This window comes from Sturnira hondurensis, unplaced genomic scaffold (assembly GCF_014824575.4).
Source record: "Sturnira hondurensis isolate 20B ecotype Veracruz unplaced genomic scaffold, ASM1482457v3 Scaffold0022215, whole genome shotgun sequence".
Lineage (NCBI taxonomy): Eukaryota > Metazoa > Chordata > Mammalia > Chiroptera > Phyllostomidae > Sturnira > Sturnira hondurensis.
The window spans coordinates 2,392,853-2,416,644 of record NW_028094846.1 but is presented as its reverse complement, the minus strand read 5'-3'; the positions used below and the strand labels follow the sequence as shown (position 1 = coordinate 2,416,644).

At 50.5% G+C, this 23,792-nt stretch overlaps 1 protein-coding gene across 6 annotated transcripts in view; it reads right to left on the bottom strand.

The window, feature by feature from the left end:
* The window catches only part of POU2F1 (POU class 2 homeobox 1), a 107,468-nt gene that overhangs the window by 41,218 nt on the left and 42,458 nt on the right, over nt 1-23,792 (bottom strand). For 3 of the 6 annotated variants that reach the window (XM_037035304.1, XM_037035302.1, XM_037035307.1), the window contains exon 2: nt 6,154-6,219. In XM_037035304.1, the coding sequence (XP_036891199.1) occupies nt 6,154-6,219 (66 nt within the window). Of the gene's footprint in view, nt 1-6,153; nt 6,220-6,315; nt 6,562-7,405; nt 7,640-9,300; nt 9,344-23,792 lie in introns of those variants that run through there. The other 3 variants (XM_037035303.1, XM_037035306.1, XM_037035305.1) reach the window with 3 other exon arrangements.

Sequence of the window (23,792 nt, the reverse complement as noted above, 5' to 3'; positions counted from 1 at the left end):
CCACTCCTCTCCCCTTTTACCTTCCCTTTAGTTCACGTGACTACCATTACTGAGCATTTACCGAGCATCGGTTGCTTTCACGGACACTTCAATTCTGCGCAATTGACTCTTATTATGCATCCCTTTCTTACAGCCACCGTGACCATGAAGGCACAAAAGGGCAGAGTCTGCCGAAGGTAACACCCCCGGCCAAGTGAAAGAAGCAGGGTCTGAACCCGGGCGCTGCGGCCCCAGGGCCTGAGCTCAGAACCCCTGGCTGCCTGGCTCCCTAACAGCCCTGAGTGTATCGGCCCCCTTCCGCCACCACTCACTTCTCTGTCCACAGAAGCTTCTTCCCCTAGCACTCACCTAACACCTTGTAAAAGGTCCCCAGTCACTACTAACTGTCCAATCCACAGGCCACGCGTGAAGCCTCCTGTGTCATGACCTCTTTGCAGGACCTGCCTCCCTGAGTGCTAAGGCTGTGGACCCCCTGTCGGCCTCACTCGGTCTCCAAGGCTGCCCCTTCCGGGTCATTTCTGTGATGACAGGGACGTTCTAGGTCTGTGCTGACCGACGTGGAGCCCCTGCCCACAAGCAGCTCCTGGGCACAGTGATGTGGCCGGCACGACTGCGATCGTGGCCTCCTACAGGGCAGGGCGGGCACTGCAGGCCCCCCCACCAGGTGGCCGCAGAGCTCTGTCCTTGGTCCTTACTCCGTTCTTCCCAGCAGGCTGTCTCCGAGAACCCATCCACAGCCCCCCAAGGAGCCCGATTTCCTCCCTCAGGAACACACTGCTACTTTCAGTAGACTGCTTCTTCACCCGCAAGACCTCCAGGGCACCCCAATGCAACGCTTTCAGAACCGAATGTGTCACTTCCTTGTGGGTCTCCTCCCCATCAGGCAGTCCCTACACAGAAGGCAGCGGCCACCCCACCCAGCCCAGCCCAGAGAGAAGCGCAGGTGGCTCGCTCTGTATCACCCCCTTTCCTCTTTCTTTCTTTACGCCCCTCAAAGCCCACCCCCAGCCTCCACTGCTGCTGCCGGAGCCTGGGCGGTCGGTGACGTCAAGTTCCACATGGCAGGAAAACTCCTTTGTGCTTGTTGGAGAAACACCACGCAAAGAGTGGCAGGCCCGGACACGAAGCAGCCCTCGAAGGAGGAGAGACAAGTTCAGACAACCCCACACTCTGTGCGCGCAGCCACCTTCTAGAAACACCCCCTAGCAGCGCCCCACGTTTCCCCCGGTCACCAACAGAAATGCGTGCATGCACCCCCACCCTACACCATCTAACTCTGTGGTCAGGTTCTCTCCCAGTGAATGGCCTCCAGACCCAGTGCTGGCCAGGGACGCCGGGGTGCCCAGCTCCTCGGAGGACGCGGAGGAGCACTCCTGGTGGCCGGTCTTTCCGGGTCCTTCTCTCACCTTGGAGACAAGGACGTCTGACCATGGCATGAATAAACCCCACAGAGCAACTCATCACCGGTTGCCAGGAACTTCTGATAATAATAATTTTTAATGTATCTCATAAATATATATGATGTTGTGTTAATAAATGTCTTTGGCCTTTTCAGTTGCCAAAAAGATCTCGATATTTTCTGGGGACAAAAATAATCTGAATGATAGCCCTGGCTGGTGTAGCTCAGTGGATTGAGCACGGGCCTGCGAACCAGGTGATCGCGGTTCGATTCCCAGTCAGGGCACATGCCTGGGTTGCAGGCCAGTTCCCGGCAGGGGACACACCAGAGGCAACCATACATTGATGTTTCTCTCCCTCTCTCCTTCCCTTCCCCTCTAAGATAAATAAATAAAATCCTTAAAAAAATAATAATAATCTGAATGAAAAATCAAGTGAACAGAAGAGCCTTACTCTATCATAATTCATATCATAAAACAAGACTTACATTTCATTCAGTACAAACTCAATAAATCAAGAGGTGATTCAGTTGCTTTAAAATAAGTTGTAATATTTCTAAACAATTATCAGAAGAAATCACATTTCATATTTAAATTTTTTAATTTGATGTCACTTTTCCTTTGTTAATTATAAAATAATTAACACTAACAAGCAATGGTAATGGCAACAGCCACCCTGAAACCTGAAGCACAGGGGAGCCTCTCTCTGAGGCCGAGTGAGTGGCCCCGGATCTAATCCCTGGATGCTGTGGGAGAGTCCCCTCACATGGTGACATAAAGGACACTGCAACTCTAACTGAGTTAAGGTCTCCAGGCGGGAGACCCTTCCCAAGTGTCTCGGTGGGTCTGATGTAATCACAATGGTCCTTGTAAGGGAAAGAAGGAGGCGGGAGAGGTAGAGAACGTGTGGCCGTGGACACAGGGGTCAGAGAGAGGGAGCCTTGGAGGTGTTGTTACACTTCTGTCTCCGAAGACGGAGAAAGAGGCCACACACCCAGGAATGCAGAACCTAGGAAAGGGAAGGAGACGGCTTCTCCAGGGAGCCTCCAGAAGGAACACAGCCCTTCCAAAACCCTGACGTTGGGACTCCGACCTCCAGAACTGCATGATGGCAAAGCTGTGTTGTTCCATCCAGAAAGCTCACTGCCAGCCCTGCAGCCCACAGGCGAGGTGAGGAACTAAGACGCCTGTGTGGCGGTGCTCACTGTGGCGCCGTTCTCCGTAGGCGGGCGGTGGAAGTCAGCATTCCCAACCTCGGACGAACGGACAAACAAAACGGGGTCTCGGCTTACTGCAGACTGCTGTCCAGCTACGTGGGCTGCAACACAACGACCTTGACGCTATTATGCCTGGTGAAACAAGTCAGTCACAGGGACAGGCACTGTGTGATCCTACTCACATAGAGTATCTAGAACAGGCTAACTCAGAGACAGCACATGGGGGGTTGCCATGGGCGGGGGAGGCAGAGAGGGAGGTACTGCTCCCCCAGGGGCTGCAGCCTTGTCCGAAGGACTATGTTATGAGCAACCTCATTGCCATTCCCTTTCCCAGTGGAGCATTTGTTGAGAAGATACTGACTTGGCAAAATACTCCAGTCTCCCACTGCACTCGCTCCTGACCTTGGGCTGCCTGAGCTGCTCCCTGGAAGGCCGTCTAACCTGGTGGGCAAGGTGGGCTGTACCTCCCTCCTTTCGTCTGAGCCTGGCCCTCAACACGCGTATTTGCTCTTCTTGGTATTCACTTTAATCCGGGCCTTAAAAGTAGCAATGCCCCAAAGCACTCACCCTACCCTGCCCCAAGCCCACACCGCTCAGCCTGAGGCAGCGTGCAGCCATCAGGCGCAGGAGACGCCCGGCCATCACCGTCACCGTCCCGAGCACTTCCGGCTTCACGCCCCTGTCGGTGAGACACAGAACGGTGCTTCCCTGGTGGGAGCTTTAACAGCTGCGGTGCTCGCGCAGTGCACGTAACGAAGCAGCCAGCCACGCAGGGTCAGACTCCGCGGATGGGAAGTGCCACCCTCCTCAGGACTGGCACCCCTGCCTTCCTGCAGATGGCCCCCCGCGACTTAGAAGGGAAATGGGAATAAGTATGAGATCCAATCTGTGAATCAGTCCTCATTCTCCTTCTCTCTTCCACCTAGTTTCCTCTCACGGGCTCACCTCGCCGCCTTCTCCCCAGGCGGAGAAAGAAGGCCGATCTCCGTCCATTTCAAAACCAACCCCCACCCTGTCCTTCTGACCCCAGCCCCTCTGCCCACGCTGGCCCCACCCGTTGTTTTTCTGTCTTCGTGCTCTGCTCCGCTCTGACCCCATCGCCTCCGACCTGTCCCAGCTCCCAGTGACAGCAAGCTCTTCAGAGACTGAAGGCGTCTCTGACGACACAAGTACACCCTGTGACACACGGGACGAGCACGCACTGAACACGTGCACCAGCAGCCCTGCACGGCAGACTTTCTGTGAGCGCACGAGGGCTGTCTGACAGGAGCGGGCACCAGACTCCGCTGCTCCGCTCAAAGAAGTAACGACACGGTTTTAACTAATTTCACAATATTGTTCTCCTTAAAATACCAAAAGTCAAAATTGTTTCTCCGGAAGTCTTTAAGATTGTGTCTAGTAGTCTACACCAAAGTATTAAACATATTCTTTACAATAACACAATCTGCAGGCTTCCTTGTTATAGCTTTAAATAAAAATCATAATATCTGAACAATTTCATGCCGAATACAGCACACAGTAATTTAGTATAGAGACTGGAACTCGAATGTACTTTGAGGTCCTAAGCCACTGAAGTGACATCAATGGGAGACGGTAAGGACAGCCAAGAAACTGACGTGGAGGCACCAGCTCTTCTCTGATGAATGCAGAGGCCCACGCCAGGGAAGGATCTCGAGTTTACGAAGGCCGCCCTGCCCCAGAGAGAGGACAGCTGACCACCTCGTCTCTGACGCGCTTCTCGGGGCCGTCGCACGGGCAGTAGCTGGCGGAAGAGCAGTGCACTTTTCCAGGCCGGGGTGGCGAAGCCCGAGAGCATGCCCGTTCCCAGCCAGAGTCCGAGTGCCTTTCAGAGACAGTGACCAGGAGGCACCTGAATCAATACTGCCGAGCTCTGTGGTGGAAGTGACTCCGCCACGAATTTCAAATGAAAACAGGGCAAGGAACTCATGAGACAGTGTCAGCAGGGGCTCCAGCTAGAATTTGCAGTTTTATTTCCCCGCAGTTAAGGGAGAAACCACAGGCAGGGGGTCCTCCTGGCCCTGCCTTCATTTCGCAGCTGGCTTTGGGCCCCAGAGTCCTCCTTCCTGGAACACTGACACCTCACTGGCAGGGCGGGCACAGGAGCGAGCGCCCTGCGACCGGGGAGCACAGGCAGAGTGCACACCCAGGAGGGCTCCTCGGTGTCAGAGGTGCCCAGGGAGTGGGCAGAGTCCCGGGGCTGAGGCGGTGGTGTTCCTGGTGACCTCCCATCACTCTGAGAGCATTCCTGTCCCTTAGGTATACATATCTCCTCTTCACAGGTGTCTTTTAGGCACGGGGGCGCTGCTCTCTCTCCCTGAGCATCTTACTGGGACCCACTGGCCAGCTTCTGGCTGGGAACAAGGCCCACGCAGAAGCTGGGTGGCCAGACCCAGCACTACACAACCATGGAAGATGGGCCCGAGCGGGATCAAGAAACGACAAAAAGGAGGCGGCTGCCAACAGTTTCAGAGGACAGCACGTGGCCCTTCCCCACTCAGGAGGTGCACAGGAGTGTCACCGAGAGGGGCAGGTGACCTTTGGAGACTGCAGGACTAGCCAGAGCCCCGGGCTGGAAGCTGCTGCGCGGCTGCACTCCCCTGCTTCAGACGAAGAGGCTGCGTGGCCAGTGGTGCGAAGACCAGTTTCCTGAGTGACTCTCCCCTCCCAGCCCTGAAGTTGGGCCTTTTGAAATGACAGGTTACAGAGGCCACAGTCCCTGCACCTGGCAAGCCTGGCTGACTTTAGAAACTACCAGTTTCTGGGTCTCCCTGCCCCTGACCCCCACGTGGCTGCGCACTCTGATTTCTGCCTTTACCGCCGGGCCTGCTCTCGCAGGCCGACACTCTGAGCCCCACGCTCAGGGAAGAGCATGGGCCAAGGACTCGGTCCACCCTGGGGGACTGAGCCTTCCTCTCCCGGGAACTCAATTTTCTCGTTTGCTTATTAACTCTCTCCTGGAAGAGGGTTTAACCAAGTGTCACTGTGTAAAGAAAACGGCCCCGAAGTAGGGAGTATTGGAAACAGGGTTCTAACTAGGTGCGGACACCACGACGGCGCTGGCTAACTCCCTGCGAGTGCAGGTGGTAAGGGGACTGTTTCGGTCGCCTGTAGCCAGGGCAACTTTTTGCTGAACAGTCGGCGCATGGCATGCGTGTGCATAACACTTCCTCTGCGGTGCCCACAGCGACCTGGGAAACGCATCACCCCCACTTCACAGCCATGTGAACACACCCCCAAAAGACTGGGAACCTGACACCACACAGCTAGTCAGCATCACCTCCATCGCCCGTCCCCAGGTCTGGGGGGCTGAGGGCAAGGCTCTGAGCTGCTCCGTGCTGCACTGAACCAGCGTCTGCAGGAGGGGCGGGCGTCGTGCACAGAGACAGCCTCAGGCTCTGCAGCACAGGACTGTGTTCGGCCGGCCACCCAGCGCTCAGCTGGGTCTGCAGGTACGTGCCCACCCGAGCCCGGCCCATTCCTGCCCTCAGGTGAGGGTGCGCCCGGGAGGGGCATCTTACCTGTGCTGCTGTCCCCACTCTCCAGAGACGCTTTGCCGTTTTCTGACGGATTGTTCATTCTCGAGTCTGCAATAAACCAGAGGTGAATAATAAAGTTTTTAAAAATTGAGGATGCAGTGAGGGGGGGAAACCGCGGCAGAAAAAAGGTTTGAGAATACTGACCAATGTCACAGCCCATGGTGTGAGGGGACAGTCAGCGCCAAAACACTGGAGATTCAAGAGTCCCCCAACCCTGAAGTGACCCCCTCAGAAGCAGTCTAGTTTATTTTAAGATTCTCCCAAGAAAGATAGCACAAATCTAACTTCAAAAGTTTATAACAGTGTCTGATGCATAAAAGGTGCTTTATAATACAAACATAGAATACATTAAAGAAACAAAACCCCTCACTAGGTAAAATATGTCATTACCAAATAAGGCTTCTCCCCCCACAAGCAGAGATGTTTGTTAGTTACCACCAAAACAAGCCCCCGACCACCCTGACAACAGACCGGACAGCACACTCGGCAGAGCGGCACAAAGCACCGCTAAGGGAAGTACCTCCACGTTTATTCCTGCCCCCAACGAACTCAGCACGCGTCCCGGTGACAGGCCAAGTTCGCGCCCCTGTTATCCAGCAGCACGAGCTGCTGCACAAGGCACAGCGGACACGTCTCATGCCGTCAAGACTGAGAGCCACACCACTCACGGACGATGCTGCCGAGTCCCAAACGAACCTGCTGGCAGGGCTCCTACCTCTCAGGGGTCTCTGTTTCATGAGGATCCCCACAGCCGGAAGTTCTCACCAAGCAGCAGTAGGTACCCCGAAAGACAGCAACAGACCAGAACAAGCCTGCCCCTCTCCTGCTCCTCCCAGAGGGTGAGACGCAGCACATGTTAAACGTGCGTCTCATTCTTCGTCCCCCGCAAACTCTAACTCAGCGCGTTTGTAAATCAAACAAGTCTGCTCTCAAGCCAGGTCTGCCTTTTCCCACAGGGTTCAGAGCCATTTAACTACTGGTCAGTAGAGAACGAACACTTGAACTACGTTATATTTAATCTCTTGACCAAGGAGCACGTTCTGTCATCCGTTTAATGTTCAAACAGGAAATCAGAGTGATCAGAGTCGCGCCCACACTGTCGCAGAGGCATCACCAGGGCACGAGAGCTGGGAAGCTGCAGAAGGAAGTCCCTCGGTGACCGTCATGCCCCTCGGAGGCGGCGGGCCGCTCCCCGACACAGGTTTTCACACAGATGCCTGCCCTGGGTGCGTACACGGCTCTGCCACACTTTGGTTCGTTCTTCAGAAGTTCAAGAGTTCAGACTCTCATGTCTTCAGTCATAAACAAGGGCTGTTCTACAACTTCCTTCCCCACACTGTCCAGAAAAATGTGAATCTCCTCTGAAAGCACACTCAGGTTTGAAAGAAACAGGTGTATGGCTTAGTGAGAATCAGCTTTCTGAATGACGCAACCCAAATCTCACGAAGTCCACAAAGACCAGAGCAAATGCAACATAATGGGCCACTAAGCACACGCACCGCTCGCTGCGTTCTTCAGACAGGGTTTACAACAGAGTGGGGAAAATAACGGACCAGCTGACACTCACCGAAAAAGATGATAATTTTCTACAAATATGAAACGAAGCAGGCATAATTCCTAGTAAGTCATGAACCTAACCGTGTACAATCCACACCCCAATTTTCATATTCCTAAATTAAAGATTATGTCCTGGGTATCCTGTATGAATCTTCTCAGGATTTTCCACTGAACTGTCAAAAGCTTCAAAACATTTGACAAAATTACTTCATGTACAAAATAATAAAATAAAAATTCTGATTACCTGTACAACTATGGGAAGGCTAAGGTTTAAACCCTTATTGTTAAATTAAAAAATAGATGTAATTTCTAATTATAAAATATAATACTAAAAATGTTCCAGAAAGGTATTTTCCTTTCCTTCCTTGAGTTCCCAACTTGGTAAATGTAAGAGTAAATAAACACAGTAATGTCTTTTTTGACACTCTCTGGACACTCTGAACCAGCTATGTAATGAGTCTAAAACACACTCTGCAAGTTGCTCTCAGACCAAACTCCTGTTCCCAGCTTGCTGGTTCATTCATTCACTGTCATGCTGTGCAGACTTTACCACCACCCTGGTTTAGGCCACGCCTTCTCCCTAAGACTTCAAACATTTTCAGAATCGTTGTTTTATTCTAGCCTTGGCAACTGCAGAGCTGACGGGGACAGCCTTGATTTTTCAAATGGGAAAGACAGCATACAGGAAAAAAATCACTTGCAAAGGTTTGAAACACAGCAAAGTCCTGGAGTTCTCACCATCGGTCTTGACTCTCCTGGTGGCCAGACTAACCAAAGAGGCCACCACCTGGCTTATGGCAGACAGACCTCACCAAAAAATACGGCCACCATGGGCCACCCTCTATCTAAAAACCAGAGTGGCCCAGTGTAGTTTGAAGCTTAGTTACCAAAGACACTCGACCCAACCCAGCTAGACAGTCTTCACCCTGACGGGCCAGTTGTTCAATAAGTAAAATTCTAAACAAAGTCCTTCCGGGACTTAAAATTGTTTTCCCAAACAAGAGAAGTTAATTTTTGAAAAAGGAAAAGGCCCATATCAGTCATAATTCAGAAAGACCTGCCACTGGGGTCTGCAACTCGACCCTCCGCCCGGTGGCGTTAGGCAGAGCAGCCACGGGGGCCGGCACTGCTGGGGGCCGTCCTGCACGGGACTCCTTATTCTCACCAAGTCCGTGGTTTTTATGTAAGGCATTCAAGCCAAGTATGCAAAACATTTTATTAATATACATATTATTTAGATATACTTTAGACCTTGTTTCCGATCTGGAGTTTTCAGAACTATATGAAATGCTCTCAAAAGAAATTTCAAAATAAGTAAATAAATAAATGAAGGGCAAAAAGTCTCCATTCAAGTTGAATTCTCAATCCACACTATTTACTGCTAACACCCTCTGAACCAGAAGAGCTAGTGGTGGGGAGGGGCCTGTGCTTCGTAAATGCTCCCCCTTCCCGCTCCCTCTGCCTCTCCCCCTCCCCCAGAAGAGGCCTATGCCATTAAGTACTTCCGCACAGTCAACCGCAGGGCGCTATTTCCACGCCACAGCTTGTCCCTGAGAGCCGTGCGGTACCCACCTAGAGCGAAGTCACCACAGTCCAGCATCGCTGTGAGGCCTTCCCGGTTCACACAGTCCAGGGCAGGGAGGAAACAGGTAGCGGTTGGGGGGTCAGAAGGCACCACTATTTCTAACAAATCTAGGAGCACAAGGGTGGGAGGTGGAAAGTGGATGGGGAGAAGTGACTACTTCAGTCACACCACAGCCATCTTCAACTGAATAAGGAAACTTCAGTTGCTCAGAGGAGTTTTAGTCTCTCCTACCAGTGAGGACTGACATTGTCAAGGCAACTGAAGCATGAAAAGTTCCCCTTTTTGTAATAAAATAGAAACAAAGATTGCAGCTGGCAGTTTCCATAATGAAGCTTAATCAGTATGCGCGTGATTAGGGCCCTATGCAAATATCTCCTCGTTAGCACAGCAGCCAGCACTTTGAAGTCCACGAACAATTCATTTACAGAATACACTGAAAGCACTCCCTGCATAATTTAAATCATTGCATAAATATTTATCAGTCCATTTGCATATTAATTGGCAGTGCATGAAGAGAGAAATTATCTCCTGAGTGCCAGCATAATAATTAGGAGGATAAAATGAGGTTTCTGCCAATGGCCTGGCTTCTCGGCCTTAACTTGTGATAGTGCGGCGGGGGGTGGGGGGGGGCGGCGGACAGGAGACGGAGTTCTGTTAAAACGCCGCTGAAATGGCACGTACAAATTAGCGACAACTCTACAGACTTAAGCACCTTTCATCTTATTCCTGCTGGCAACAATGACTTCAGTAATAAGGGGATTTGCAAAAACCTTTCCACACAACCCAAATAATCCCGAGGAAACAATGAGCAAGGTGGAAGCAGAGCACGGGATGCGGTGGCACTTCCCGCTGACGGGATGCTTCCAAACCTGGCAGCACTGCAGGGGAAGGCGCCCTCACCACAAGGCCACAGTAGCCACGGCACAGGTCCAGAGGCAGGGCAGCACCCACAAAACCGTCTCGGGACAGGGCAGTCCGGGGCGCCACTCTGCACTCCACAAGCGAGGACGGACCAGGTTAGCTGAACCACCACACGGTGCGCGCGGGAGCCTTCCCCATCACTCAGTCTCAAGTGCAAGGCAGCTGGTTACTCACAACAACAGTCATCAGAAAATGGGCCATGCAAACTGTGGAATTACTTAGTATTTCGAGTAATTTCTACTTAACTGATATGAATATATACATGTGTATGTATAAAACCCTACTAAACAATACATCTATTCAATTTTAACTGAAGTTACAAGGTGAAACATCAGTCACAATATGACAACATTCCACTTGAATCATTATGGGTGGTTGAGAAAATTCATAAACCCCCATGAAGTAGACATTATTACCTCTTTTCAAAAGAAGGAAACTGTGCCCTGGCCAGCGTGGCTCAGGTGATGGGAGCATCATCCTCTGCACCAAAAGGTCGCAGGTTCGATCCTCAGTCCAGGCACGCCTAGGTTGTAGGTTCAATCCCCAGTTGGGGCACGCACAGAAGGAAACGAGCCCCCGTTTCTCCCTCACGTTGATGTCCACCTCCGCCCCACCCCCCAGATCAATGGAAGTGTCCTTCTGTGAAAGGACCCTTGGGGGAGGGTAAAAAAAAAAGGACACCGAGCCACAGAGGGCTGCAGCACTCCGCCCGGTGTCACACAGTCACACACAGACTGCACAGCTGGACCTGGCTGACATGAAAATCTGTGCTCTCGGCTCTCATGCATGATGAGCAAATTGTAGGTTAAGGGACTTGGTGGGCATGGGGACAGGGGCCCCAAATAAAGCAACACTAAAATAGCCTGTTTTCAGTGTGGCCTGTGGGGAGGAGAACAACAATTGGTGACAAGGATTTGTGTTTAAAAGTCAAGTGTGTGTAGATACACAGACCCATGCAGCAGACCGAGGCCCATTCCCAGGAGTATAATCCCATTAATAACTGCTTTGGTTTTCAATCAGTCTTTGAGCACGCCAAGTGTCTGATTTCGAAAAATATGTCACTTTTGCCAACACTAAGTTTGAAACTGAACTTGACATGCATGTGAGAAAATGAAAGACAAGACTTTTTACAAAGGATTTAAAAAAGATCTCCTTGCAAGTCAAAAACAGCATGGAAGAGAACCAAGAATCTCAACTTCCAGGTCGGCACTCTGTCTGCACTGCTGGTTTCTCCGGTGCAGAGTCACAAACAACCTACAAGGAGAGGGTGAGGGGAGAGCCGCAGCACTGCCCTCTGGGACCAAGAGACCTCAGTTCCTTCCCCTCTCACCCTTGACCTCATCTGCACCACGACACCTTTCTCACAAGGTGGCCATCAGGACAAGTGCACTCCGGCCTCTTGGGGAGGCTGCACCGGGGAGACCTCAAGGCCTGAGACAGACAAGGGAGAGCTTCTGAGAGCAGCAGCTGTGTTCAGGCACAACCCCCAACTCTCTGTGTGAGAACACGCAAGGCTAGAGGAGGGTGCAGAAGGCAAGTCTCCAATGAGGCTGAAGGCAGGACGTGCTGGGCTACACGAGCCCGGCTCGGTGGTGGGGAAAGATGGGCACAAGGATGAATGTGACTGGAATACAGGAGACGCCAATCAGCGTTTCTTCCCCTCCCTGTCGGCCTCACAGTGTTTCACGAGCACTGCCTGCGCGTGCAGAGCACCTCTGCCCCTCCCCAGGCACCTTTCCCTGCCGTCTTCAGGGACACTCGGAATGCCATCCGTCCTGAAGCCCCACCAGACAGCCACAGGCAATGCAGGAGGTCTGCTGACCGGTGCCGCGCAGGGCCAGGCCTGAGCAGTGCAATGACCACCTGCTCAGCCCAGGGCCCCGTGCAGGGAGGGGCGCTGCACAGCAGCAGGCCCACTGCCCTCTGGGGGCTCGAGTCCAGAGAAGGACCCCTGCGCTCTACCACAGAACTCACCCTCTGCACTCCAGGAGCAGGGCGGGGGCAAAGGAGGAAGCAGCCCCGACGGACAGCGAGCCAGGGTGACAGGAAGCCTCCCTCCAGTACGATGCAGAGGCCCACAAAGCGCCCTTTCTGCGGCCCTTCATCTAGGAGCACCGCGCGTTCCAGAGGGCAGCTTTAACCCCACCGGACTGCCCAGGCCCCGGGCACCGCACAGCGAGGCGAAGGAGGGGAGCGGACAGACAGCCAGCTCTGTGCACAGTCCCACATGTTCAGCACGTGTGGTCTCTGTTTGAAATATCAGAATAAAACAGGACCTAAAAGGTCGCCCTTAAAAAAACATGGAGGTTTGTGGGACTGTCAGCCATTTACAGTTCACTACGAAGTAATCCAAACCAACCGCTTTCATTTTACATCTCGTTTAGGAGCTGGTATATGATGTAATGGTTGTTTCCACTGGGAAAGAAAGCAATAAAAACTCTTATAATCTTATTTCATAGAAAGTAAACTGAGGCCTAGAGCACGTGTTGTAGGTCACTTACTATTAAGTGTCAGAGAAAGGGGGTGGGTCGGGACACCCCCGTGATACACACCTGCGGTTGGACTGTCAGTCAGGAAGGTGGCTTAAAATAAATGCCATAAACCACCACATGCACCTTCAACATCTCATTTTAGTGTGAAGTTCAGGAACACACACTCATTCCCCAATTTCCTGATGCCGGACCACAAACTTTGCTTTTGGTTTGGCCCCACTAATTGCGTCTTTTCTTCTTCCTCGGATAAAAATCACACCCTTAATACACACTCTCATATTTCCGGTTTCTTTAGCTTTGTCTTTCAAGCTTTTCATGTCCTCACAGCTTACAATGTATAGTATGTACAGAATAAACAGAAACAAATTCAGGGAAGGTTTCAGGAAACAACGCTACTTCCTAGATGCGATGCACTCCAGATCTCCTCATACATTTTTCTAAAGTGTGTTTTTCAAACTGCTAAGTTGAACTCATGACCCACAGATGGAAAACTGCTTTAAAAATAAGACAAGAACTTAAAAGACACATAAAGCCATCTGATTGAGAATCTTTTTCATTCTTTTTTCTTTTAGAATAATTGATCCCTAAAACGTCACAGCTTTTCTAGTGAAGTCTAATTCAACAGCATTTTAGTAATTACTCTTTAACAAATCTTTTCAAAAGCGCTGAAGTTAAGTTTTCACAGAAACATCGTCTTTCTTTCCTTGGTTCATATAATAATTATTTAAATTATATAATTAAAACAAGTAGCACAACAGACATGGGGCACGACCCTGTGGGCAACTCTCGGCCACCACAGCGCCCACTCGTGGACACATGTCTGCAGGGGCCACTAAGCCCAGGGAGGCCTCAGGAGGCCGTGGGGCGGAGGCCACGGGGCAGAGACCGCACCGAGTCTGTCCATCCAGTGCGCCAGGAAGCGGGGGTCTGTGCAGAAAGCCCCTGCACCGGAGACAGCGAGGGTGAAACGGCACAGCTTCTGGTTCCCCCTTCAGCCCGTGCTCCCTCACATTTCTGCAGCCGTGGGCTCGGCTCCTCGGCTGCCCCATCTCACACTCCGGCAACCAAAAGCTGTCGTTACAGAGTCCGGTCCCCAAACTCGGCTATAAAAGCGTCCGCGTCATGGGGCTCGGTGGAGTCTTGCCACTGCACCCCCCCATCAGGCTCGCCCATCTGACCCCCGCGTCCCACGTCTGTGACTGTCCGCCTGCACCCCGGCTGCCCCTCGTCCGAGCCGAGCCCTGACACACTCCACGAGCGCTTCCTCAGTGCTGCCTGACGCTGGCGTGGACGTGGGGGATACGCCGCTGAGCCACAGATGCCCACAACGGACGAGGAGCACTGCACGATCACCAAGTAACTGGGAGTGTGAACACCCCCCGGAGCGGGAGAACATGTGTTGGCTAGACATCTGTGGCCACCAGTGGAGCTCCTCCTCTGATGTCCAGTCTCAAACCCATGAAAACCAGGCTTTGTTTTCTTTAAAACCAATGCTGCTTTGATCACTGCCATGCATTTCCGAACCTCTCAGTTCTGTTTCGGATGCTGGTGATGGATGACTTCGCTCTTCCTCTCGGCCTTCAGAGATTCGTGTGGCAGCACGAGGGTGACAAGCATCCCAGAGTTCTGTGTGAGACTTAAAACACATTCTCCCACTCAACTAACAACAACGTTCCCTAAACTGACTGATGCTCTTGCGGTGCCTTAATCATTACCAGCGCAGTGGCGCTCACTCCTCGGCATTCACGCTCAGTCTGCCCAGAGGGCCCTCCCTCCCCGTACAACCCATGCAAAGTCTGCCGTGACCACATGGCTCTGGGCCCCGTAGCAACTGCAACCCCTCCTCCCGCGAGTGCCTCTCTATTCTGAACCAGTCGGGGACGGACAGGGTTGGTAAAGGCGGGCCCCAGGCACCCTTCGCCCAGCGCCCCCAACAGGCGACATGCTGTGTAACTGCGGTCCGCCTCCCAATCCTGGAAACTGACGTTTGTGCGCACGGTGTGCACGGTGCCGTGCCCTTCTGCTGCCACATGCGTGTACTCACGTAACCACGTCTACACTCAAAACACAGAACTGTTCACCACGAAGACGTCCCCCCTGCCACCCCATGACAGCCATGCCCACTCTGCTCCCGATGCTCCTCCACAGCCTCGACAACCACAAATGTCACCATTCCCACAACTCTGTCATTCTGAGATGTCCCACAAACAGAATCAGGCAGCACATGCGACCGAGCACTTGGGGTTGACATACTGTACTCAGCACCATGCCCGTGAGACCCGTCCAAGTTGAACGTTTCAGTACTTCGCTCCCTCTCACTGACGGACAGGGCCCCGCGGCGTGGATGGCCACGGCTGGCGAACCGCGGGCCGAGCGAAGGGTCTGGGGCGGCTCCCAGGCTGCGGGTGGCACCCTCGGCCGCCACACTCCTCACGAGCGGGATGGATGTGCAGAGGGGCACAAGCCCCAGCCTGGGACGAAGTGAGTGCAATGAAAGCCCTAATAAGTGACTCCACCTATGGCGTGGAGAGCACATCTGTGCACATGTTTTTGTGTGGACATAATTTTTATTCCTCTAGGATAAATGCACAGAAACGAGGCTGTTGGGCCATACATTAAATGTGTGTTCAGTTTTTAAAGAAACTTCCAAATACTTCCCAGAACGAATGGCCCATTAACCCCCCACCAACAGCAGGACAGCTGTGTCGCCCCAGGTCCATGACAGCATGTGGCGCGGGCACCGCTGCTGGTTCCGCTGCTCTAACGGGGGGGGGGGGGGGGGGGGGGGCACCTGGCCGCTCTTGGTATGCCCGTCCCTGGTGGCTAGAAACGCCAAGCAGCCTTCTATGTGCCTGTGTGCCATCCACACATCTTCTGTGGTGACACATCTATTCCTTCCTTTTGGGGTTTTCTAAAAATCTCTATTTTCCAATGGGCTGTTCGTTTTCTGTTAGGATTGAGTTGTAAGAGTTCTTTATCAGGTATATGTGCTTTGCAAATAATTTCTGCCAGTGAGAAGCTTATCTTTTTTATTTTCTTCAGAGTTTTAATAAAGTCTAATCAATTTTTAATTTCATCAACTCAGTTTTAGTGCCATGTTCAAAAGCTCCGGACCAAGCCCTACGTCCTAAAAATAGTCTCCTATGTCCTTTTCCTGATGTGTTGGGTTTAAGATACAAGTTTTATTTTTAAATCATCTGGCAAAGAGTATACCCTTCCCCCACTGAACTGCTTTTCACAAATCAGCCGGCTGCACTTGGGATCTAGTTCCCGGGTTTCCACTCTGCCCCACTGGTCCACGTGTTGGCCCCCCTCCAGCACCCTCGGGCTTGACTCCTACAGTGATAGAACAAGTCTTGAAACTGGAGACTGATCCCTCCCACTTTATTCTTCTTTTTCAAAATTTTGTTAGCTATGCTAGTTCCACTGCATTGCCATATTAATTTTAGAATGTCACCTATTAAGAAGTTTGTGGGGATTTCGATTGGAGCTGCATTGCACCTACACATCAGTTTAGGGAGAACTAAGGCTTCCCATGCCGACTGTTCGAACCTGCGGACCCAGGGCATCTCTCCATCTCTGTGTCCTCCTTGGTCCCTCCCATCAGCACACTGGAATTCTCAGCATCCAAGTCCTGGACATGTTCTTTAGGATTCAGGACTGAGTGAGTAGTTCACTTCGTTAGCCAGCCTTTAGGGCACAGGTCTGCTGTCGACAAATTCTGTTTCCCTTCCTCTACGGATGTCTTCATTTCCTGCTCATTCCTGTAGGATATTTTTGCTGGGTATAGAACTTGGGATTTTCAACTCCTTCTGCACTTGAAAAACAGCATGCCAATACCTCCTGGCCTCCATAGTTTCCTTCTTTTGTTTTCTTTTTTTCCACTGTGTGGCTCGCTTCAGTGCCTGCAGCCCACAGGCAGAGGCCACCCATGGCTCTGGGCCAGGGTGCTCTGGTGTGGGGGACTATGGCCTCCACGGTTTCTGATGAGAAATCCACATTTCCAGGATTGTTTTCTCCATAAGCGAGGCATTGTTTCTCTCTATTTTCCATATCTTTCCCTGAAGGTTAGAAACTCAGTTAAGAGAAACCTACCCAACGTAAGCCCAGATTACAAGGGGAACACTTGGAAGTGTGGTGCTGCAGGTCCGTGTCACTCCGTCAGAGCAGCCGCTCTCAGGACGCTGCCCCACATGGCACCCAGAAGAGCCAGCGCCAAGCACTCAGCACCTGCTCAGAACCGAGTGCCCCCACAGGCCTACCCCGCAGTCCCTGTCACATGACCTTCCGGGAAATAGGGACTTCCAGATGACAAGGTGAGATGAAGTCATGAGGAGGGGCCCCATACAACGCTACTGCTGCCCTTCCGAGAGGGGAACCTCGGGCACAGACGCAGAGGAAGAGAAGCACGCCGGGACACAGATCCCAGCTTCCCTGCACAGCCTTCTCAGGAGTCAGCCCTGCGGCCGCCGGAACCGGGAGACCACGCGCCTCTGCCGTTCAGGCCGCCCGCTGTGGCGCCCGGAGGCAGCCGGCACGGTAACACACAGCCACGCCTTCGTTTCCGCCCTGAGAAACTGCTGGTTGTTTCAAAAACTGAAATGGGGCTATAAGCTATTTTTAAAATAATCAGGAGTTACTGAAATGATAATGATATTATATAATCTCTTGTTAAATACTTAATAAGTATAAGGTTTTCCTCCTGTTATAATAAAAATCTTTAGGTAATGCTCGTGAAAGCTGCCATGCTTTTTAACCACCTTTCCATCACGGGCCGTCTGTACTGTACACGGTAAGCGCGGCGCATTAATACTGCTGGGACCGCCTGAACGTGGCTGAAGGACACGGGGCTTTTTTTCCTACTTCTTCTCATGTTTTAGTCCTTAAATTACATTTCTTAAGAAGTTTACATTTTCTTCCGAAAACCTAGAAAGAACACGTTGTGGCAGTGAGGCTGACACACATTTAACACGTACAACTACCAAGTTTGGAGAGAGTGTGCACCCAGAGACCACAGTTAAGGCCGTAAAATTATCCATGACCTCCAAACATTTTCTTTTGCCACCCCTCCCCTCTTTGTGAATTAAAAAATTTTTGTGTGTGGTAAGAGCAATTAATATAAGATTTACCCTCTTAGCAAAGTTTTAGGTATATAATACAGTATTGTTACTATAATCTTCTGAAAACTTAACATTTGATTCCTCCATAAAAAAAGAAAATGCCCAAACTGGCCACCCTGGCACTGGATGCCACCCTGGCTGTATTCAGGCACTGGGACAGCCCACAGCACCGGCCCTGCCAAGGGCCAGTGACCAAGACGATGGAGGGTTGACAAGCCGATCGAAACAGAAATCAGGACATCATTTCAGACTGAAGGTCATTTGCTCTACTGCCTGGACTCCCGCCCCTCTCTGAACGCTAACCATGCTGGCACGTGGGGCGGGGGGGGGGGGGAGGGGCGTGTCTAGCAAGTGCCCAGCAGGGTAGGAATTCAATAATGGTGAGCAGCCCAGCCCTGTCCACCTCCTTCCCTCCTAACTCAGAGGTGATAAGCAGCTGCAAGGGATGCTGGGAGTAGTCAAGCAACTCTAATCTCAGCATAATGTTGACAGCATCAATACAGTCCATGTCATCTCTGCAAGCTCCAGTTAGAAAAACAATAAAATCCATCAATGTATCTCACCTTTTAGAAACCCTGACATGACTCCCCCAAACAGAAAGGTCCCAGGAAGCCTAATGTGCATTACTCCTCATTCAGAACAGATCGGACTAAAATGCACACCCAGTACAACTCTGCTATGGAATCTCCACGCTGCTAGCAAGGAAACAGCTACATGGCATGAGCCACTCAAATGTATATTGAAGATCTCATGCCTACGTTCTGTGCGTCCTGCCCTCTTGGCCATCCAGGTGGTAATTTGATGAAAGACTCCCGGGGAAAGGTCAATTCCAGGTTCGAGGGCAGAGATTCTCCTAATCTGGGCAAATTCAGGTGCTCTGGGCATTTCACTAAAGAAGAAGGAACTGTCTTTACACTCTGGACATTACAATTCCATTTAAGATAATGAGCTTTTATTTGTGCCCAAGCCAGAAATTCAAAATGCTGCATTAATTTCTAACAATACTCCTCGCTGCAGCACCAACTCACAAAACTTCCGTGGCCCCTGACAGTCAGTGAAGGCTGTTATGCTGCTGTTAAGAGAGAACACACTGGGTGTAGAATAAACGCAACCTCTGTCTCTGTTCCTGCATGAACACTCGAAGCAAAGCAACGGGAAAACCCATTGGAGCTGTCACAACACTGTGTTCATTCTCTGAGGCTCATCAAGCCAAACTGAAGGAACCCGACCGAGAATGTGGAAAGGCGCTCTAGGGGTCAAAATAGTGGGGAGGCTCTGACCTCATCCCTACGCTGGCTACATGGACTTCCGGAGGCAGGTCACTAGGCTTCACTCTTCACTTAGGTGAATCTGTAAAGTGATCAAATGTAAACTATCATACTCCGATGACTACATTAATCTTATAGAGCTGCTGTCTACAAAGTACTTGAATTAAACCACCATACAAGGATTACTGCTAAAGTGATATTATCACAGAATAAACCCTATCAGCATTAATTTCACCACCTTTTCTAAAGAAGCCGGAGCCTAACCGAAGTACAAGGTCTAACCCTAACTGCCCCCGTTGCGGACCGGGCTCAGGCACTCCCAGCGACACTCTGTTACAGCAGCCCGCATGGGTCACATACGCTTCAGAGTCAGACACGAAACACACACGCTACGTGCAGCGGGTCATTTCTACAGTTACTCCACAAAGTTAAAGGCAGTCATCGTGACACCTGGATTGATCAGATGCTACTAAATTAAGAGACTGTATTTAGCATAAAAATATTTACCGGGCATAGAAAGACTGCATTCTTTCTCTAAATTGATTCATTGAAAACAGAGCAGTTGGGTGGTTGGAAAGGCAGGAAGGTAAGCTAGTGCCATAAGGGGTACACCACACCCCAGGACAGGGACTGGCTGCCCCTGAGGGATGCTCACTGCCGGGGGGGGGGGGGGGCCCTCTCCTGCCCACTGCCTCTCCTACAACACAGGGACTGGCAACTGCCCTTACTCAGGAATGTGAAGGCCAACTGGAAAAGTCCCTGGAATATGTATCCTCGGGTATTCTTTCACAAAGCTGGATAAAATGGCCTACCTGATGTTTTCTTTAAAGGGTCTGTTTCTTTGTGTTTTTTTTTTAATTTTATGTATTTATTTATATTTAGGGAAAAGAAGGAGAAACAAAGAGAGAACCCTCAATGTGTGGGTGCCTCTTGAGCGCCCCCTACTGGGGACCTCGCCCACAACCCAGGCGTGTGCACTGATTGGTAATCAAACCAGAGACCCTTTGGTTCACAGATTGGCACTCAATCCACTGAGCCACAGCAGCCAGGGCCAAAAGGGCCCATTTTACTAACACACACACACACACACAATCCCAAATTCAACATGACCCTCCCTCTATTCCAATGAGCTTTGGATATACATATCTGTTTGGAAAAAGTCCAGCTATTGTTAATATAATGAGAACAGGTCGTATAACATCAATGTAGCCTGGCAACCAAGAAGAGTGGACTAGAATGCATACGTGTGAACAATGACTCCACTATACTAGTTAGCTGGGGCAGTAGACACAGCTCAGTGAGCATGTGTACTGTGTGGCCGTTGCATTCAAAATGACTGACAGAGTAAACAACAAATGTGCATCAGATTTTGTGTTCAGCTTGAACATTCCTCTGTAGAAAGTACTGGGATGATTCAGAGGCTGCATCTATGGGCAACTGGTGATTGGCAGCTTCATCACAACCCACCTGCTCATGCATCATGTCTCACACAGTTTTTTGGCAAAACATCAAATCACCCCAGTGACTCAGTCCTCCTACAGCCCAGATTTGTTGCCCCGTGACTTCTGGTTTTCCTAAAACTAAAACCACCTTTGAAAGGGAAGAGATTTCAGATAGTTGGTGAAATTCAAGAAAATATGACAGGGCAGCCAATAGCTATTGAGAGAACTGTGTGAGGTCCCAACGTGCCTACTTTGAAGGGGACTGAGGCGTCATTGTCCTGTGTACAGTGTTTCTTGTATCTTGGATCTTTTTCAATAAACGTGGCTGTTTTTCATAGTGCATGGCTGGATACCTTGTGGACAGACCTGATATAACTACACAATAGGCGAAGGTGGACTGATGTAAGTTGCTATCACTGTAAAGTATTCTGAGAAAAGGTACAAGATCACATTTTGTCTGTAGAAAATGAGGAAGGTCACTAGTTGGCACACAGATGTGAAAATTCGTTCGTCATCCTTGGCTGACCACCATACTCTGCTACAAGGCCCCCGAATGCAGTGAGTCCGGCAGCCATAAGCAAGGCAGACGGTTGGTACATGCGCTGGCTCTTACCTGCCATGTCTGAATTGCTGTAACTAATTAGTATGAATTAGTAAATAGACCGAGTGATATGACTAATTAATAAAAACCACCTATGTTTTATGTACTGTACTCAGGGCTCACATACAATAACTAGCCCATATAAATCTTCATACACATTTGTGATGTTTCTAATTATTTCATGAAAATGAATCAAGTGAAGTTGAACAGTGCAAACAAAAACCAAATATGCAAACAGTTCAAACTGTCTTCTTAAAGGTTATTTCTGTAACAGATGGGACTCATGCTATCTCATAACACAGAAAAGTCAAGACCAACACATAATTCTGCCACAATTCTCTAAGAGTGGGCAAAGGTTTATTAAGATGTGTTATGACATTCTGCAACCGAAAAGAAAGAAACTGAATTCTTCCTCTCTTGGGGGAAAAAGTCCAATTTGTATGCATCTTAAGTTCTTTAAGAAAAAATTTTTAAAAATCAGCAAATTATAAGAGGATTTGCCTAAAACAAAACAAACACCACCTGGAGACAAACACACACACAGAACAAACCTGAACTTCAGCACTCACCCCCAAACCCTCTGGAGCAGAAACCGCAACAAATAAGGAAACCCCGCCCTCCCTTCCCCCCTTCCAACCAGAGTGAGGGTGACAGACTCATAGGCTCCTCCCGGCTGGTGTCCGCTGGCTCACCTAGAACCCTCTGACTCTTCTGAAATCCCCCCAACTTAAACCGATGCCGATGAGTCAGGTGTGGCCCTTGCAGTGGCGGTCTCGCTAGACCGTACCCAAGTCCCTGCAGAAGCGTTCACAGCTGGCAAGGGCAACGCAGCTGCGCTGGCCTCGGACTGGCTGAGCAGGTTTCAATGCTCAGTGAGTGAAATAGCAATTATTCCTTGTAAAGAACAAATATAGCCATGGCTGGCATGGCTCAGTGGGCTGAGCGCCGGCTGTGCAAACCAAAGGGTTTGCTGGGTCCCTGCTGGGACCTGGCCTGCAAACCCAGGCATGTGCCCTGACTGGGAATCGAACTGCAAGCCTCTGGTTTGCAGGCCCACGCTCAACCCACTGAGCTACACCAGCCAGGGCCAGAAGCAGCTTTCTGTCCAGCGGCAGTGACACGTGTGTGTCGAGGAGTCACAGGATGTCAATTACCAAATGGCGATGATTCTTTCACCAAAGAAATATTTTAAGATAGTATTCCCTGTGGGTCACTTAATATTATGACCAACACCCACAGAGAGAAACAATAAAAGTCCAACCTGAACAGCAGTAAATATTGTGCATCATCTACTTAAATAAACTGATTATGACCATTTGCTGGTGTTACTTGAAGCTAATACTTTCGAGGTGGGCCTCTCAGAGGGCAGTGCCTGCATCAGCGTCGCTAACACACCTGGAAGCATCCATGGCCTCAGGGCCCACCTCGGGCCTTCAGAGCCAGAGCCTACACGGGAGACCCAGCGGTCGGGGGTCCACAAACCCCGCACGGGTCTGAGGCCAAGGTCTGAGGGCCATGACTCACGGTGCATGTCCAACTTCAGAGACCGAGGTAGGAAAGAGAAAAGGCAGTGCTTTCTCACTCTGCGACACTAATGAGATGCAGCAGCAGAGAACAAAATGCAAAGGGGAACTTGAGGGCCTCTGAACAGAGTCTACTGGCTCATATCCTCTAGTCCGAAAGATTCGCAAAGACTGGCTCATCACATCCTCCCCACACACGACAGGCACAGAATTTGTGTTCCTCTGTGACGACGACGACTCAAGGGAGTAGTGTTCCTGCACATTATGACAGTCACTACTGTCCCTAACTCACTACCAACCATTGAGTCCTGCAGACTCGGGGCAGCAACCTAAGCATTTATTCCTTCATATTAAAAAAATAACTTTTCTAAGATGTTCTATGTGCACACAGGGATGACTCTGAAGTTTAAGTCATAAATTCTAACATCCCTCACTAATACTATAAGAACGTAAAAAAACAAAACCATACAAGGATGGCAGTTCTTCCTTAGTACCCAACCCATAGAGGTTGCCTTTGTCGGCTCCAATGCGCTTCTCGTTCCCCGGGCCTTTAGCGCACCCATCCACAAGTCTCCCTGCCTCCTGGAAGTGCCACATGAGTAGCCCTTCAAAGAAACAGCTAAGCCAGTGACATGGAAGTGACCAGAGACGATCAGAGCTCTAGCAGAGGAAAAATGCTGGTTAAATCAAACATGACCGATGCTGTTACTATTGATTGATGAATTCAAGCCACCTGAATCGTTTTCTGCACCTCAAAATTAAAAATAAGCTGTTAAATACCTCCAGTATTATACCTACAAAATATACTATTAAAACTATATTTTTAAGTTAATCGAAGACCAGTCACAATTTAAAAAACCCATAAAGTTCAAAGGAAGTGTTTGTTTACTTATTCTCAGGACTGTTACGTAATCTGTCTGCTGATGGGACTTGCGATGACACTTTACTCTGGGGTCACTCTGGACGCTGCACACAGGCAGGAAACAGGAAGCAGAGATGCCAGGTCCCGCAGAGGTAGGGTCTGCAAGACTAGCTGGGAGGTAATAGTGTGGGTGTGACAAGTTATGGTTTGCATTCGAACATGTCACCTACAATTGTCACATGGTGTGCTT